This window comes from Olea europaea, chromosome 21 (genome assembly GCF_002742605.1).
Source record: "Olea europaea var. sylvestris chromosome 21, O_europaea_v1, whole genome shotgun sequence".
NCBI classification, from domain to species: domain Eukaryota; kingdom Viridiplantae; phylum Streptophyta; class Magnoliopsida; order Lamiales; family Oleaceae; genus Olea; species Olea europaea.
This window is the reverse complement of record NC_036257.1, coordinates 978837-998825: the sequence shown is the minus strand read 5'-3', so window position 1 is coordinate 998825 and position 19989 is coordinate 978837. Positions and strand designations below refer to the sequence as shown.

Sequence of the window (19989 nt, the reverse complement as noted above, 5' to 3'; positions counted from 1 at the left end):
AGGAAAAAAATTTCTTGATCCCCAACTCCTCACACAAGTCTCGAAATTGCTTGTTGTCAAATTGTCTCCCATTATCTGATACGATTGAGTGAGGAGTTCCAAACTAGCATATGATGTTCTTCCATAAGAACTTGGAAGTATTTACCTTAGTAATTTTCGTCAGAGGGCTCAGCTTCAACCTACTTTGTGAAATAGTTTATAGCAAGATGACAAAACTTGTACTTCCGCTGCCATTGGGCAGGGGACCTATGAGATCCATGCCCCACTTGGAAAAGGGCCAATGGCTGGATACTGTTGTCAATTCCTAGAACAGTTACCTTTCAACGGGGAGAAGCATTAGCATTCGTCACATTTTCGCACAAGCTGAATGGTATTTTCTTAAATTTGGGCCAATAGTATCCTTACTCAGAACTTTCCTTGCCAGCGCCAAACCTCCTGAGTGGTTACCTTTGTAGACTTTGTGCAATATGTAAGCTCTTCCTCTCCTCCTACAAATATGTCATCTAATAGTGTAAAATGAACTGACGTCCTCTTTAATGTATAAGCCTCTTCTTTGTTATCAAGGAGGACTTGGTCTTAGAGATAGATTATGATAGGCTGCATCCAAGTCGGCGTTTTTCCTACCAACATTACCTCCTGAATGGTAATGGAAGGTTGGATAAGGTGCTCAACTGGGCCATCGTCAACAACTTCGAATCTTTACTGGTGGCTAACTTTGATAATGCATCAGCACGGTCATTCTCCACGCGTAGGATTTGGGCTAGTTTGAACTTTTTGAAGGAAGAGAATGAATCATTCACCGACCTGAGATACGAGGCCATGCTTTTTTCGTGAGATGTAAAGTTGTCGTTAACTTGGCTAACGATCAGCTGAGAGTCGCTGTTAATGAGCAACCTCTTTTCTTGCATTTCCTTAGCCAACCGGAGGCTAGAAAGCAGAGCCTCATACTTAGCCACATTGTTAGTGGCTCTAAACCTGAACCACACTGCAGAGTTCAGCTTGTGACCTTTGGGGCTTACCAGGACCACACATGCACCCGAGCTCGCTTGACCATCTGAGTTGTCCATGAACAAGTTCCATGTGGAGGCTCTACAGGCTCCATTGTTTCTTTTATCACGGAGGCTTGGGCAAATTTGGCCACAAAATCAGCTAAGGCTTAGCTTTTGATGGCGGCTCTTATCTTGAAGTGGATGTCAAATTCACTAAACTCTACCTACTTCAACAACCTTCTTGCAACGTTAGGTTTCTGAAGTACTTGTTGGATGTGAAAGTTGGTCAGTACGTTTATTGTGCGGGCTTGGAAGTAGGGCCTCAATTTCCTGAAAGTCGTGGTTAAGGCCAAGGCTAGCTTATTCGTATTGGGATAATGAGTATTAAGAGATAGTTGCGCCTTGCTGATGTAGTAGATAGGTAGCTAAATGGCTCCCCACTTTTTTATTAGAAAGGTACTCAAGGCTTCATTAGAGATGACTAGGTAAAGTTATAGGCCTTTTTCGGGCTTAGGTTTCAATAGGATGGGGGCCTGTCCTAGGTCTTTTCAGGCTTGGAAGGCCTCTTCATACTCCTCCGGTCATTGAAACTTTTTTTCCCTTCGTAACCTTAAAGAATGGGAGATATTTGTCAATGGCCTTTGAAATAAAACGACTTAATACAGCCACATGGCTTTTTAGGCTTTGGACCTTCTTCGATTTTTGGGAGACCTCATCTCAATTAGAGCACGAACTCTAGATTTGCTTCAATGCCTCTTTTGTTGGCCATGTATCCAAAAACTTGTCGAAAACGACATCGAACTCCCACTTGAGGGGGTTCAACCTCATCCTGTGCCTCTCTAAAATCTAAAATGCCTCGTTTAGTTGTGCTACGTGGTCATCTGATTTGAGGCTCTTGACGAGCATGTCATCCACATACACCTCTATTGTTTTCCCGATGAGATCAGCTAACATCTTTTTCACAAGCCTTTGGTAAGTAGCTCCAGAATTCTTTAACCCGAATGGCATCATCTTGTAGCAATAAAGACCCATATCGATGACGAAAGAAGTATTATCCTCATCAACTAGATACATGGGAATTTGATTATAGCCCGAGTAAGCATCCATGAAGCTTATTAATTCATGCCCAGTTGTGGAGTCCACCAATTGATCTATTCATGGAAGAGAGAAGCTATCCTTTAGACACGTCTTGTTAAGATCAAAGAAATCGATGCATACCCTCCACTTTCTGTGTGCTTCTTGACTAGCACCGGGTTGGAGATCCACTTTGGGTATATGGCCTCTCTATTGAAGCTATTTCTAATTAACATTTGTACTTCTTTCTTCAGGGCCTCATACCTTTTCGGATTAAGAGCTTTTCTTTTTTGTCTATGCAATGCAGCTTTGGGATCAATTTTTAAGTGATACCAGCTCACCTTGGGATCAGTGCCCACTATATCCTCATGCATCCATGCAAAGATATCAAAGTTCCTATATAGGAAGTCCTTAAGCTTCTTTTTGACATTCGGGGACAGGCCCTTTCCCACCTGAGTAACTTTGTAGGATCTAAAGGAACTATCTATAAGCTTTCAAACTCCTCCACCAAGGCCTTTTGGAGCTCGAATTCAATCACACGAGGGTCCAATTCATAAAAAATGACCACCTCCTTAAGGACGTCTAGTATCTTAGCTTCCTATCGTCTGGGGCCTTACTCGTAGGGACGTCTATCATCTCCCTGTCAACTATCACCACATTAAATCCCTGGGCTTTTCCTTTCTGATTAAGTTCAAATAGCACTTTCGGACCCTTTTTTGATCTCCCCTAATAGTTGTTATACCCTGCTCATTTAGAACTTCCATGCATAGATGGTGAATTGAAGTTACCACTCCCAGGTCCTTCAGAGCTGGCCTACCCAGGACTCCATGATAGGTCAATCTGCTATCTACTATTAAGAATCCCATGAAGTTTAAACTCGTCGCACCTCATCATTTCCAACAATGTATCATACGTGGTTAGGTCTTAATTTTGCACATCTCTCCAAAATAGGGTGTTCATGTTCAAGCATTTGCCGATAAGGCTTCACAGTCTGTAACTGGTACATAATACGTCATCAACAAACTAAAATAAAAAGCTCTTCAAAGTTTTCCCAAGTTGCTACCTCATGTCTTGGAGCATTAAATGGGGGCATTTTTCTCCTTGCTTATAGCAAACCTCTTTAGGAATGTGATTTTGAACTTAGGCTAGCTCCTAATGCTCCCAGGTGGCAACCAGCAGTTAGGGATGTCAAACGGGCCAATCCGCTCGTCGGCTCGGCTCGGCTCGTGAAAAGAGGCTCGTGGTCTGCTCGGGCTCGTAAAATCACTAGCCCGAGCACGAGCTGAGTAGGCCAGGCCAGGAGGCGAGCCGAGCGGGGGTGAGCCACTCGTGGCCTAAAAGGTGAGCTCGTGGCCTAAAAATTTGGTCACTGAAATTTATTTATTTATTTATTCCCCCCCCCCCTTCTTCTACTATAAATACCCCCCTTCTCCCAATTTTTTTTTTCATATCTTGCTACTACAAGTCTACAACCCTCTCAACTCTCTTTTATTATATTAATTATCGAGTTTTTTATTTTTACTCTCTTGTGCAATTGAAAGTTATGCTGCAAAATATACAATATCAATTCAATTTTTACAGTTTATTAGTTACAATTTCAATTAATCCAATTCTCAATTCTCACAATCTCACTACATTTATATTCATCTAGTTAAGATTTCATTATAAACAATCAAACAAATGGATCAATGCTCATTTGTTGAGAGATTGTTCGATACAGGATGTGAGCCACTGCCACATCATGGAGAATCGCCTACGACGCCGCAAAGTCAATTTTCAAATGAATTTGCCGGTCTAAATGACATACTGATACCTGAAGATGTTCACATTCATGGTCAGGGAAGCCACAATCTAATTGATTTGAATGATATTAATGTTCCCGGAGCGGTACATGAAGATGAAGATGCTGAATTAAATACCCCAGATGCGAGGGGAAAGCGAAAGGCCAAAAACCAAGCAAAATGTTGGGATCACTTTAAGTTGGTTTCAACGGGAAAAGTCATTGATGGCATTACAGAATCTAAAGCAGTATGTAAATACTGTCAACAAAGATTTACATGGCAAAAAGGAATTGGTACCACCCATCTCAACCGCCACTACAAAGCATGTGCGGACAGACATGGATTTCTTCCAGCTGGTCAAACAAAATTGCAATTTGACAGTCCAGGCGCCGGTTCTACAACTTTACCCCTATCCACATGGGTGTATTCGAAGGACAATACTCGAACCGGAATGGGGAAATTTGTTGTCGCCACTGAGTTGGCCCTGGCTATTGCAGACAACCAACACTTCGTCTCGTTCGTGAAAGAATATCTACAACCGAGGTACGTCGGGGTAAGTTGAAACACTCTTCGTGCCGATACAATAAATTATTTCAATAATTCAAAACAACAATTAATTATGGATTTGCAACAATATGGGAGTGTTATATCTTTAACTTCTGATATATGGAAGGGGTTAATAAAAGAGCATATATAGCTGCAACTGCACACTATATAGATCCACTTTGGTGCATGCATAAGAAAGTTATTGCTTTTAGAATTATTGAGTTTCCTCACAATGCTAATAATATATATAATGCTATTATCGGTATTGTTAGAGAATATCATTATGAGACTAAAATTCAATCTTTTACTTTTGATAATGCTAGTGTTAATAAGGTAGTCGTCGATAAATTGTGTAGGACACTTCAACCTGATTTTGGTGGGTATTTGTTTCATATTCGTTGTGTGTGTCATATCTTAAATTTAATTGTGCAAGATGGTTTAAAACATATAAAGGATGAACTTCAAAGGATTAGGAATGCATTAGTATATATTACGATTTCTCCTAATAGAAAACAAGCATTTGAAGATTTTTGTGCCAAACTAGGGGTGATAACTGCTAAAACATTTGTTAGCAACGTAGGTCATAGATGGAACTCTACATACTTGTTATTAAAATCATGTCAAGGTTTCGAAAATTTAATAACTGACTTTTATAATAATAGACATGTTAGAAGTGATGACGATGGTATGTTAAATGAATCCGATTGGATTTTAGCTTTGAAAGTTAAACGATTTTTGACATCTTTTTATAAGACTACAAAGATTTTATCCGGCGTTTATTATCCCACAAGCTGTTTGGTGCTTAAACGCCTTTATATAATTGTAAGAACATTCCATAAATATAAAAATGATCCTACTTTTAGTGAAATTTTAATTGCTATGGAATTAAAGTTTAAAAAATATTGGAAAAAACTGTCTATGTTATTTCCTTTAGCATGCGCAATGGACTCCCGATATAATATTTCGGGAACTAAATACGTAATTGATCAAATCAATAAATATTTAATACTTGATACACCTATCACTTATAAGAATTTAGAGCAAATATTATGTGGAATGTATGATTTATATGCAGAAAGAATGGGTGTGAATGTTAGTCGGGTACCCTCTGCTGCACCTATCACTTATAAGAATTTAGAGCAAACGTTATGTGGAATGTATGATTTATATGTGGAAAGAATGGGTGCGAATGTTATTCGGGTACCCTCTGCTGCACCTACTCTTTTTGCTGAAACTGAAGAAGATGCTGCAGAAATAATAAATTTATTTCAAGGCATTAATATATTTAGATATGATGCAACTGCAATATGTTCATCTAGTGCCATGTCGTCTACATTTGCATCCCATCAAACATCAGTCGAAACTCAAAATGCGATGCCTGCCGAATTAATTGATTACTTCAATCATAATATGCCAACAGACAGAATAATTAAAAAAAGTTCAGAAAAAGTAATTGAATTTTGGCGAAAGTATGAAAGACGTTGGCCAATTGTTTCTGCAATTGCGAAAGATCTGCTGACACCTCCTGTTAGCACTGTTGCTTCGGAGTCTGCTTTTAGTGCAGGTAAAAGGATTTTGACCGATGTTAAGAGCTGACTGAAAGAAGATGTTTTGGAAGCGTTAATGTGCGTGAAGGATTGGCATGACGCTCATTTTCGACTACAAGATAAATACTCTGAAATTGCATATCGTCAGGTAAGTGATATTTGATTTAATTATATTAATCAAAATTTCATTATTTTTTAATAGTTAAATTTAATTTTCTTTAAAAAATTGTACACGTTACAACAAGTTGTTCGTGTACAATTTTTAACACCGCCTACTTAAAATTGATGTAGCCGGTCCCAAGCTCGTATAAAGGAGGAGTGTTTATATTTTATTAACTTTAAAAAGAAATCAAAAATATATATTTTTTGTAAATGCATTTCAAAAAATAATTCGTCTTCATTATATAAATATTTTATATTTTATAAAAAGTATTACAATATGAATCATATGATATAACTAAAAAAAATAAAAAATTGTTTTTGTTAAATTATTTTTATTTTTTAACATTTTTTATTTTTTAACACTTTTTATATGGTCAAGAAATCATAGTTTTTTAACACTTTATTTTTATTTTTAACACTTTCACACTTAAAAAAAAAGACGAGCCCACGAGCCCGAGCCCGGCTCGACCCACGAGTGCGAGCGCGAGCCGAGCTCGTGGGATTAAGGGCCGAGCCTACCAGCAGTACTAAATCTCCGTTGTTCCACTCTAGGTCAAGTCAAAAGGTCTAAATTTCACGGCTGGGGAGGCACCTCATAAGCTCATGAGTCTTGTAGCTGTTTAAATGCTTTGCCGGGTCGCCTCTTCCATCATACTTCAGTATCTTCGGCATCACATTGTGTCTTGGCATGGGGCTTTTCTTATTTCCAGTGAAAAAGGTAGATTTTCATCATCATCATCATCATCCAGGTCATATGATCTCTAGGGTTCGTTTGAATCATCATTGTCATTCACTTGATTCCTTAGTGGTGGATTCGAGGGGCCCTCTTAATTCCTAGTCACTTTCTCCCTCCTTTGACGCCTATTTATGGGTTAAGCAACATGGGAGGCATGTTGTTACCTTTCTCTGGTTGCCGAGGCATAGGAGACGGAGGTTATGGACTGCTCTGAGGCATTGGAGGTTGTTTTGGCTGTCTGTACCTCAATTTCGCAGGGTTAATTCTGTCAAATATGCTGCTGGACCTTCTAGCCCTATGTTCTAGTTCAAAGTTCGATGGGAAATTGTCCTTCACATTAAATGGGAACTCGATGGGTTGGCCAGAGGCATGATTGGAAGAAATATCGACCCCTACTTCTCTTTTGAGAGGGACTGGCTTCTCTGCATGCTTAGGGGACTGACTTTGCACTTCATCTTCTTGCTGATATTGTCCTTGAGGCACATATAAAGGGATTGGATAGCCTCCTTAGCCCTGCATCTACATCAAAAGTTCTTGCATGGACAAGTTTTGATTCACGATGCTTCTTATGTTGACTGTCATGGTAGCTATTTCCCTTGTGAGTTAAGAGGTCATTCATATGCCATCGCGTTTGTGATGGTGGTGGGGTCGAGAGTGACTTGCTGGGGGTTGCTGCTTGAGAGGCTGCGCCAGTGTTTTCTCTTCCCCTCCTAGGGGTACATCATCATCAGAACTCATTTTCCCTCAATCCAAACTCAAATTTGTCCAACTTACGGGGCTTCATCATATTCTTTTTCACGAACAAATCATTTTTCAAGGGGATTGCCCAAATATTCTTTTAACAAGCTTTTTCCACGAGATTACTCATGGTTATAGTGTAGATTCCCATAGAAAGCGCCAAACTGTTGACCCCAATAAATGTGCCAACAGGTGTTAGGTTCCTTTGACATACATGTAGACAGATTTTAACACGTCACCAAAAGCAATGAATCGATAATAATCCAAGAGCATGAATGTAAGGGAGGTTTATGTCACTGATAGAATACATAAAGACTACGGCATTCGCCTTGTGAATCTATAGTGTTATGGCCACTATTTACCGACAAATCAACAGGAAATAAACGGTGTGAATGTAGCTATGTAAATGTTAATTTTACAAGAATGAAGAATAAGTGTTTTGTAGTATCAAGAGTTACATTAGTCTCCTCTTGGTTACATTGGGGGGTATTCATAGAGTTACAAGTGAAATGGTGACCATTGGATGGGGGTGAATGTGGCCTCTTCTCCTTAATTTAAGTATCTAATCATAGGCATCAACTTTGACTCGTTAGCTTGTGGTATACTCAAAGCTTATACAGAGCCGCCACTTTTGTTGACAAGACTTCACATTCATACTCATTATTAATGTCCCATCAATAATTTCCAAGAGATATCATTCACAGATTCAAGATCTCCCCTACGTGAGTTGGCACTAGGAGAGGGGTATTCAGGCTCTTTCGAGGCCATGTGCTTCAGAGCTCCGCACTTTGATCGATGGGTAAAATGGGCCTCGAAATATAGTTCTTGGCCTCGGTGCTTGTAAGCAGGACTTTTCTAAGGCGTTTCCAATGCTATGACAGGGTCAGATATCTCTGCGGCAGAGGCCCTAGGCTTCGGTGCTACGTGGGTATCATTGCCATGTGGACAACAGGGGCCAAGTGGCAAGAAGTCACAACACATGTCATTGTACTTTAATCCATATAAAAGCACATGGCAAGAAGTCACAACACATGTCATTGTACTTTAATCCATATAAAAGCACATGGCAAGAAGTCACAACACATGTCATTGTACTTTAATCCATATAAAAGCACATGGCAAGAAGTCACAACACATGTCATTGTACTTTAATCCATATAAAAGCACATGGCAAGAAGTCACAACACATGTCATTGTACTTTAATCCATATCTTTTATGTTTCACTAAAGATGATTTGTAATAAGTAGTTAATGAGATATCTGACATGTAATTCTTTTTCTTTAGTTTGCTAATGAGAAGGTTTGGTGGATGCACATTGACTTGGCAGGCCTAACTCGGAATTATAAGAATAAAAGAAAACCAATCACATCCACTTCTTTTTAATTCAGAAAAGCACTGTCGAGATTTTTCGAGAACCTGAGACAATTTCCTCTGGTGATCTGATCCAATATCGGATCACAAATTGCGGAGTAAGATTCGAAACGGTGGCTGCTAAAGTATGATGATCCTCAACTTAGATAGAAGTCTTATTTTTGCAGTTTAAAATAATCAAATTACCATTTAATTACGTAAAACTAATTAATAAGATATACAAACACACACACACCCTATCTTATTATTTAGCCTTCGATTTACTTTGCTAGAGGCTTTTGATTGTGACAGTTGTTTTGTGAATTCGAGTATTGATTTTTAATTCTTGTTGGTGCATTATGTATGAGCGTGACAATTCCTATGTTTAATATAGTTTTGACTTGGGCTTTTAAGCTGTTTGGAATTTTGGTTATTGCACAGGTTTAAATTTTATTTTTAAAAAATATTTTTTTCTTTAAATTAGATTGACCGACTAAAATTGTAGTGGGAAATGTTATTACATAAGTTCTAATTCCCAATTAAAATTTTCTTCGACAGTAAATGGTGACTTTTCCCCACCAATTACTATGGTCGGCTAATGTTTACTACAACCACTTGCAATTTCATGACATGTAGTATTGCCAACCGATATAAGACTTTTCCCGACCTCGAAATATGGTAAAAAAAAAGTTGTATCTTTATCGACTAACATGATTTTGGCAACTAATATGTGGCGACCCACTTCGACCAATACTTTCTAGTCAGTGAACGGTTTTACCTGCTAATATTAGGTCAACGGTCAATACCGAATTCTTGAGTTCGAATTCAAATGTCTGCTAGAAATTTCTTTGAGAACATGATATTGCCTATTAAATAGGTTACGAATTCTATATCGCGAATGTAAGCACCCTATTACTTTACTTTGATTCCCAATGCACGAAGATATTATCTAATAATTTGATCTTATCAATTGATACGGCAATATATAAAAATCATTCTAGTTCATGTGAATGTCATGTCTGACACACGATTGGTCCCATCACATGCCCCTGTGTCCACGAATGAACAATTGTGATTCAATCATCAAGATTTGAGGACTGAATAATGAAATTCGTAGGACTCTAACATTTGGTTAGAAACGTGATTAGATGCCCCAGATAGCCTCGAACGTGAACGAGACTCATATTAGTGTGAATTTTGATAAATCGGATTTGATGTTAGTACACCATACTTTTTTACATGTAAATAGAGATTCTCTACACAAATGTTATAAAAGTACAAATATCAATAAGCTTTAGACATTTATATTTAATTATGAATTCCAACAAAAAATGATGAAGAAAGGTCAATTCATTAAAAATGACTAAAATCTCCTTATCAAAACTCGTTTAAATAAGCGTTGCACTAATAAAATCGAAGGAGTGCAATGTTCTACGCGCTAATGTAAAAATTGAGTTGACATATTAGCACGTAGTTAGTTTTGAGGCTTTTGACAAATAAATATGTCAACAGGCTCATTAGCGAAACCAAATGGAATAACACAATTTCTCATAACTTAAAGAGTAGTCATCGAATTGTACAAAATTGAAGTCCATTGGCCTAATTATTATAGTATTATGAAAGTTCAGGGATCCCAATCCACTTTCAGGACTTCACTATTCCACTTTATAAAACAAAAACTTTTGACATGTTTTTAGTTGCAGTTAACTATGATTAAATTCTTTTAGACATAAATTAAGAAGAGGAAATTACATCCACCTAGACAATTCAAAAATAAAATTTACAAGTTTTTTTTTTTTTTCAAAATTCAAATAATAATTAATTATTTAATAATTCTATTCTTTAATATTAATAATATTATTAAATATACAAACCACCTCACCACATTTCACCCTCAAACCATAAATCATTTCCGTCTTTTTTCTCTCCCTTCTATCTCTATCATATTCCCTCTCTTTCGTTTCTGGCTGCCAAAACCATGGCCAAACGTTGCCGCTTTTTTTGAAGAAGTTGCGCATAACAACGCTTCGTCGCGCAGCTTCTGTGAAGAGAGCGACGCTTATTGCTGTGAAACACCCTTCACAGCGGTCGTTGGAGAGAACAGCGCTCGCCACTGTTAAACATCCTTCACAGCAGCAAGCATCATTTGTGACTGATGCTCAGTGCCGCTGCTAAGCACCGTTTAAGTCATGCATAGGGCGAGGAAAAACATGGTGAGGCTACTGTGTATTTGACCGACAGAGGACGGGACAACATGAGGTGGCTTTTGGGGATGGCTTTGGGGGTGTTTCTTCCTTCCGTGATCTGCTGCTTAGCAAAAGTTTTTGGTGGTTTTTGTTGGTGGTTTGCAAATGGTGATAGGATTGATGGTATAGGGGGTGGTGGTGATGTGGTGACTGGGATGGAGCCAAGAACTTAAGTTATCGGTCCCGGCGGGGAGGGCGGGGGGGATTTAGAAATTTAATGTAGAAAATATCTATTTTAGTTTTACATAGTTTATTGCTGATAACGTGAACGGGTAATTAGATGAATTGTAAGCTTGTTTCGATGCTTTAAAAACAAATTAATGAAATGCCGGTAAACAAATTTGAATAGAAAATTCATTAAAAACTAAAAGTTCGCAACAATCATAAATCATAAATATAATGTATAAAACCATAAATATAACATGATTAAAAAATAATCAAACACATTACACAACAAAAAATTTGAACATCAGAATATGTTATAAATTTATAATTTAACCCTCAAAGTTTAAGAAACTCAATGAATGAAAAAAGAAGAAGAAGTTATTTTGATATAAGTATTAAAAAAGGACGCGATTACTAGCCAATAATTGAAGAAAACAAGCTGCTAGCTAAAAATGTGGTTCAGAGTAAGTAGTTGCTGGCTGAACTGAAACTCTTCTTCATAGATACTTCCTTGTTCGTGATCGATGGTTCTCCGGTGAGATGGTAGCTAGAAAAAATAATAAACAGATTAGGGATTAGGGTAATTCAAAGATTTGAGAATTTTTATTTTTCAAATTTTGCAACTGAGTGATGGGAATGGTGGAAGGAATGAAGAGGATATTTGTTATGTAATTGGATAATGGGATGTTGGATACTAAAACAAATCTTTAGGCCAAGTATAAAATAAGAAACTGATTTTACAAATTGTGGTGGGTTGGTTAATGGTTGGTGGGCTAATGGATTAAAATTAAAATATTTCAACATTTTTTGGGACTTTTGCTGGACATGGGTTTGGGCATTACTGGGCTACAGCCCAATAGTGACCTCCCTTCAATCCGTCTCTGGGTGGTGGTGGTTTTTCTAGTCTTTGGGCAATAGTTTTCTGATGTCGTGCAGGCTGTGCAACAATCTTAGGTTAGTAGGGGTGTTGGTGTTTTTCTAATCTGTGGATGGGTGGTTTTTAGTGGTGATTTGTTGATGATTGTTTCTGGGTGGTGGTGATGTCGGTGTTTTAGATGATGGTGATGGTGGTTCTGTTAATTGTGCATTTTGTCATAGTGCTGTGAGGTGGCATGGCTTTTGGTTGTTGTTGGTGGGGCGACGATATTGATGGGATGGCGGCGCAGTGGTGGTAGTGGTGAGGGTGGGAAGAATGTTTGTAACCAATTATTTAAGTGTTGTGATCAATAAATTGTCAGCTTGTGACTAGTAAATATTATGTCATCCAGAAGAATGTGTGATTGTGACTAAGTTTGTAATTGTGACTCAAAATTTGTAAAAATTGTCACCAGTTAATTTTATAATTTGTGATCTTGAAATAAGTTGAGACATAAAATTTGTGATTTCAATTTTCAACATATAAATCTTTTGATTTGTAATCGAAAAATAATTTGATAATATGTGATCAAGAAATTGTGACCTATAAAAACATAATTGTGGCCATAATATATTTAATTAATTATTTTTTAAATAAATTTTAATCAATATCTGATTTTTGAAATTAAAAACATTGTTCTTAGTTTTCAAATGAGTTATACTTAATCTTAAGAATGTGCATTTTTATCTCGAATCGTACTGAATTAGTATCGAACCAAAATAAGCGATTAAGTGTGGTTTCAATTAATTAAAAAATTTATTCGAGTTCTTAAAATCGAGAATCTGACCACAGTAGTCCAATTTTTGTTTATATATATCTCGATATCAATTCACAATTAATAAGTATCTAAATAATTAACAATTTTCGAGCTTTGAAATAAACATGATGAACATGGATTTGTTCATATGGAAGATTTAAATCTAAGTCAAAAGACAAAATTTCATTTTAACCATGTATTTCATAAATTTTACAAATTTTCAACCAGATGTTATATTAAATTTTATCAAAATTTATTAAAGAGGAAATTTCAAAAAATGTCTATTTTTACCTAGTCATTTGCAAAAATGTCCACCATTACAAAAATGTCTAATTTGGAAGAATTTAGACCAAAATACCCTTATTAACAATTTATAATTTCACACTAAGACAAAAAAATGGACATTTTTGCAATATTGTCATTAGCCAATAAAATTTTGACAAATAACCTACCATATTTATTTCAAAAAGTATACAAGTCGAATCACAATAAATGCTATGTTTTTCATTGATTCAAAAATGTCAAAAACGACATTTTTAAATGTAGAGAAATGTCATTCTAGACAAATGAAACTGTGTTTAAATGTCGAGAATGACATATGAAATATCGAGAAACATTATTTTAATGTTACTTCTCATAGAAGCCACTTTTCAAAATTCGTAACAAATTGATAAAAAAATCAAATGTCGAAAATACCATTTCAAAATGTAGCTTTTCATTAAGGGCATAATAGACAAGTTAGCATTAGATTCAAATGAGTGAATACTTTTCAACTCATACATTTAAAATTGGACATTCTTAAAAATACTCATTTATTAAAAATTTGATAGTAATCCTCACATAGCACGGAATGAAGTGCAGATCTAGCCTCTATCTGAGCCCCATTACATTTTCGTTTAGTTCATTTTTCAAACTTTTTGACCACCAATTCACATTTTTCTGAATCTAACTTCTGACAATGTCAGGCAGGCACATGGTTGAATTATCAATTGCACACACAACATTTCGACCAAATTGACGGCAACACCCCTTTGTTCCGATTTCATTTTACACAATTGCCCTTCAATAATAACATACCGGCCTCCTTCCCTGCACAAACCCAATCCCCCATTGCCTTCCATCTCCAGCGAATCAGTGCACCGAGATCTGGCGAAAAGAACCGAAGCCGCATATTGCCTGTTAAAAGGTTGCTCAGCCGAACAGTGTCGGTTGACCCTTGTGCGAGGCCACGATCGGCGTCCTTACCATGTTCACCCGACGACGCCTCACCTCCGGGCTCGACTTCAAGGTCCATCGGCGCAACAACTTCCTGGGACTCCGATCTGCAGCAAACGAAAAATGGCCTACGACGCTGGCGGTTTTGGTTATTATCCTGAAACCATGGTATGCCTTCAACTCAACTGGTTTCCCCCCCCCCTCCATTTTGCATCCCCTCTACAGAGTTATTGATGCCTGCATGCACATCGTACGTTAGCTGTTGTCGCCATTCACTTGCTTCCCTAGACAAATATTGGTCCCAAATTTGTAGTAGTACAATTTATTTCTTCTCTATTTCCTATTTGCAAAACGGTTATGTGTATGCATTTGTTATCTTACTGTGATCCACCTTCTCCAGAGTCGTGGTTGTTGTTGCTTTTCTGCTTGGAAGTAGATGCATGTTTCAATTACAATAACTTGACGTCGTTTGTGCTGGTATAAAACTACAGAGTTAAAATTCTAACTAGCAAAGGCCCACAATTTTCACGTTGTTGCGCAATGCTTAGGCTTCGCAGGAAGAGACAGGACATCGTCCTGAACTAGTTGCTTGAGTTCTTGTTCAGTAGCAACGTAATTCATTTTTTTTGTCGACATCATCTAGAGTATCCTCCCTTCCTCCTGCATTGTGTGAAATGGGTAGTGCTAAAGTTATCGACTAGCATTGAGATTGGTCTTCCAATTTTGAGTGATTCCATTCAACAGAGATCTACATTTCAATGACACCGTTGCATATGTTTCTGTACCAGTTGCTTATTAATGACTACACCTGTAGTTTTGAAGTATGTTTTTATCAATATCATCCTAATCCCTAAAGAAAGGAACATCTCGCAACCATTCACCCACGCAATTAAACTCAACAAAGCCTAGTTCAATACTTATTCGGGTTGGCTATATCAATGCTCTTCCTGCAGCACCCCTGTGACACCTAAATTATGTATGTGTTCTGCTAGCCCAAATTTTCCCTAATACAACATCGGTCCTATAGCATTCATAGAGCAAATAACATCCATCCTTATTCCCTGTGAAGTGGCAAATTCATTTCTGTACACTTCCAGAAAGTTAATGGATTTAGCACTTGATTGCATGCTTGGAATTGTTTGTAGTAATTTGCATTTATACTTGTGAAAAAATCCCATGTTGCAGTTCACAATATTAGTTTATATTTCACAATATATCAATCCTTCTCATTAACATAAGTATTACCAAGTATCCATGTATGGCTTCACGCTCTTTTATATACAGTTACGGCATAGAAGCTCATATTGCAAGCAATTAGTTGAGCTTTACAAATACGTTCTTACATTGAACTGAAGAGTTGCCACAGTACCATTTCATTCACACTTTGAAGCTCATATTGCAAGCAACTAGTTGAGAGTTACAATTACATTATTACACTGAACTGAAGAGCTGCCACACTACCATTTCATTCACACAAAATAGTACATTTGTGTTTTCTAACAAGTTCTTACAACTATGATGTGCAACATGTGCGCAGAATTCCACGACACAAAATCCGGACGCCATGCCCTCTGCATCATCGAACCCAAACATGGAAAACAAGGTGGAGCCCCGCAAGTGTGGTAGATGGGAACCTCGAGAGCATAAGATCTTCATGTCCGCCGCTGAACACGTCACTACAGAGGAACACCGTCGTGGAAAGTGCTTCTCTTCAACAGGGTGGGAGCGATTACGCGAATTGTTCAACAAAAATGCAGAGAAGAACTGGACTATTGCATAGCTGAAAAACCATTGGTGTGCTATGCGTACGGACCACAAACTACTATTTGAGCTGCTCCAGTCCATGGGAATAGCTTGTGGTCTGAGCACCGGGGGCAGAATTGACGCTCCGGAATGGTGGTGGAAGCAGAAAATTAAGGTAACCACATCTAAACACTCTGATAAGTTATACTATCTTGCTTAGAAACGTTTTGACATTTGAAAAACTCCTTAACACTTTACTAATGCTCCCGTGTTCGATTGTAGGAGAACTCTCGGTATGGAAAGTTCAAGGACAATGACAACACGGAGATCTACCATAAATATAGCCGTCTGTTTGGAGGTAGTTGTGACTCCATGAAATACGCACTGACACCCATGAAGCTGTCGCAACGTGGGTTTGACTTGGGGGCCAACTCCGACTCAGATGATTCGAACGACACGTTACCTATCAATGCCGAGACGACAGATTCGAGCGACGGCCCAACTCCAGGAAGAGCGAGCTCCTCGATGAATATCTCCCTACGTCGAAGCGACGAGAAACGTAAGGAAAAACATGCGAAGGGGAAGCGTAAGAAGTTCGGGGCGAGGGAGGTTTCTGAGTCGGTGGACAACCTCGCTTGCGCATCGAGGGAGATGGCCTCTGCGATCCACGCAAAAGAAGAGGGGCGTATGACTCTCCACGAATGCATAGATGATTTGCTTTCGACTGGGCTTGTCGAAGCCGGGGATGAGTTGCACATGTTCGCGTTGTGGTTCCTACGAAACTTCGAAAATCGTGTTGGGTACAGTGCTGCTAAAACGCCAGAGATGCGCTACAATTGGATCGCGTATTGTTTTGAACGTGACAAAATGTCGGGTTCTGGGAGCCACTGATCATGCTCAGACTGTTTGTGTCATTGCTTTGCTTTCGTTTGAATGCTCTATAAATTATCGCCCATAATGGTTGTTGTAATAATACTTTGTTGTTCGGCTTCTTGTTTGCACGTTTTGCGCACTACTACCATGTGCACTATATATTTCGTACTGCTGCATGTAGTGAAAATATCTGGAGATGCGCTACAATTGGATCGCGTATTGTTTTGAACGTGACAAAATGTCGGGTTCTGGGAGCCACTGATCATGCTCAGACTGTTTGTGTCATTGCTTTGCTTTCGTTTGAATGCTCTATAAATTATCGCCCATAATGGTTGTTGTAATAATACTTTGTTGTTCGGCTTCTTGTTTGCACGTTTTGCGCACTACTACCATGTGCACTATATATTTCGTACTGCTGCATGTAGTGAAAATATCTGCATCTAACTCATTTCCATGCACGTCAACACCTATTTCATTCTCGTGTACTTGTGAACGTCGTAAAGGCTGTCAATAGCTCGCGCTGAACGACAAATTTCAAGCTGAAACATGTCATGCCCACATACACAACTATTACGTATTTTCAATAACGTATATTCCTACAACGTGTAACAATTCAATAACTGCTGGAACGACCTACACTATAAACTTTCATAAGTTTGTATGCTGCGCACATTATTTATTTAAAGTGTTTAGTCCACTCCTGCAACATAGAGAAATAGACTCGTAGCTGTAAGGAAGCAACAACTGATGGAGAAATATGTTCCTATAGGGGACTCAATTATTATGTACATTTACATAATTCTACCTCTTATAGCTTGATGTGATGTCATTGCTTAGGGCAGATAAATAATTTTGGACATAAATAATTGTGTAGGACATAATCAATCTCTGCCTAAACGCTGTCCTCCTACTCTGACAAGTTCACAAAAAGGTCAATGACTCTAGAAAAGCAACTGCTTTTCCCCATAAATAATTGCATAGCACATAATCAACCACTGCCTAAACGCTGTCTTCCTACTCTGACAAGTTCACACAAAGGTCAATGACTGTATTAAAGTAACTAATTTTCCCCATATAATGCGCTCGCGTAGACTCCATAATTATCAACATTGTGTCTGTTGCAGCGAAGATTCCCCACGTGGTACAACGCATATATCGCACAGTCACTGCACCTTCTGCAGGCATGCTAGTGGAATCAATAATTGTCAGCACTAACTGTACAATGTTGATTGCATGCATTGTAAATGCTCCTGCTATAAGAAGGTTATTTCCCTAATTGGCGAAGTAGCGGGTCACGCAACTATAATCCGAATCACAGTTGCAAGTTGACGCTGACGAGTAAAGTGAATTGAGTTTTGTGTCTTTCCTTTGGTTTTTGGAGATGATGGACACGTCCGGTTCGCATACGTCATCAGACATCGATTGTGACATCGTGTCGAACTCCTGTTCGGACGACGGTTCGAATGAAGACGTACTGCATCACTTGGAGGCGGATATGGTGGTGTGGCTACAGTATTGTCGTATCGCTGAGCAGATGGTGCGTCAGTACCTCGTGCCGGATCCGGCCCACCGTTACTTATTTCCTACAACACGAAGCGGCCATATCTTCATGTTGCAGAACATGCATGTGTACCCCCAAACGTGCTTTCAGGAGTTAAGAATGTACCCGCCCATGTTCAGCCACTTTGTACACGTGTTGAGAGATCGCTACGGATTGGAAAACAGTACGAGCATCGATATGTACAAGCAGGTCGGAATGTTTTTGTGTATAATGGCGCACGGGAAGGGATATCGCCAAGTGCAAACGCTGTTTGGACATTCACTGCAGACCGTCGACCATTATTTCAAGCGTGTCCTTCGCACTGTCGGTGCACTGGCAGCAGACATGATCCGGCCTCATGAAAACTACAACCGTGGTGTTGCAAGTCATCACCGTTGTTCCAGGTACGTTTATGTTGCTGCACGTTATCTCGGTGCTCTAGTAATAGTGAACATTATTCTTTTGACGTATTTGACGTGCATTGAAAATGGACGTCGCAGGATTGTATTGGAGTTATCGGCGAGACCCATGTGAGGGCGGTGTTGCCACGGCATAAAAGAATTAACTTCATAGGCCGAAAAGGGGTGCCCACTCAGAACGTCTTGGCCGCATGCGATTTCAACTTGTGCTTCACATTTGTGTTGCCGGGAAGCATGGGCCCCACGCACGACAGCAGCATACTAGCCCGCGCGGTGCATAGTCCAGACATACACTTTCCGGAACCGGCTGACGAAAAATATTACTTGGTGGACTCTGAATTTGCACATCGGCCGGGGTACATGGCACCGTACAAGGGGTCGGATGTACGTTACCACTTCCAAGAATTTCACGATCATGGAAGCGGCCGACGTCGATTTCGTAATGCGCGCGAGAGGTTCAACTTTCATCACTCATCATGTCGAAACATTATTGAGCGTGCGTTCGAAGTTTTGAAGCAACGATGGAAGATTCTGGACAAGATGCCTAGTTATTCATATCGAGCCCAAATCGCTGTTGTCGTGGTAACAATGGGAGTCCATAATTTCCTGCGGCGCAACGGACAGCTCGATGAGGGATTCCGCAGGGCCGAGGAAGTCAACGATGAAGAAGTCGAGGTTGAGTTACCCGATGAGGAAGACGAACTAGCAGCGGAAGAGGATGCCGTTGCAGACGAGAATGTGTCGTGGACCCAGTTACGAGATTACATAGCGCACACCATACGTTGACTAGGTTAACGCTACCTTATTGTTGAAAGCCGGTATGGAAGCATAATTTATCAATGGAAAGCATGTTGTAATGTGCGAATTTGTCTCGATGCAATCTACGCAAAAATATTATTCTCTTCAAAATCATGCAAGCCCGGAAATGAATTCCATACTAACGTGGATAGACGTAACGATTTTTTGTCTTTATTCTCATATGAGCAACGGCATTTTCCATGGGAGGGGCAGTAACGTCATTTTCATAAAATTGTGACTCTCTTCAATTTTGAAATTCAACATTGCAACCCTATGTGACAGGGATAGTCCATGCAAAATAAACGTGGGTCCCATGCGCCCTCCATTTTTGACTGAAGAAAATGAAACGTAATGGAAGAAAATGGGGTCAGACACAAGCCTAATTGAGGCAAA

General features: G+C 39.0%; 1 protein-coding gene across 1 annotated transcript; it reads left to right on the top strand.

The window, feature by feature from the left end:
* The first annotated feature begins 16066 nt into the window (after positions 1 to 16066).
* On the top strand, positions 16067 to 16857 carry LOC111371018. Its single transcript, XM_022992948.1, has 2 exons — positions 16067 to 16141; positions 16249 to 16857. Exons 1-2 carry the CDS (start codon positions 16067 to 16069, stop codon positions 16855 to 16857), a joined length of 684 nt encoding a protein of 227 aa, XP_022848716.1.
* The last annotated feature ends 3132 nt before the right edge of the window (positions 16858 to 19989 follow it).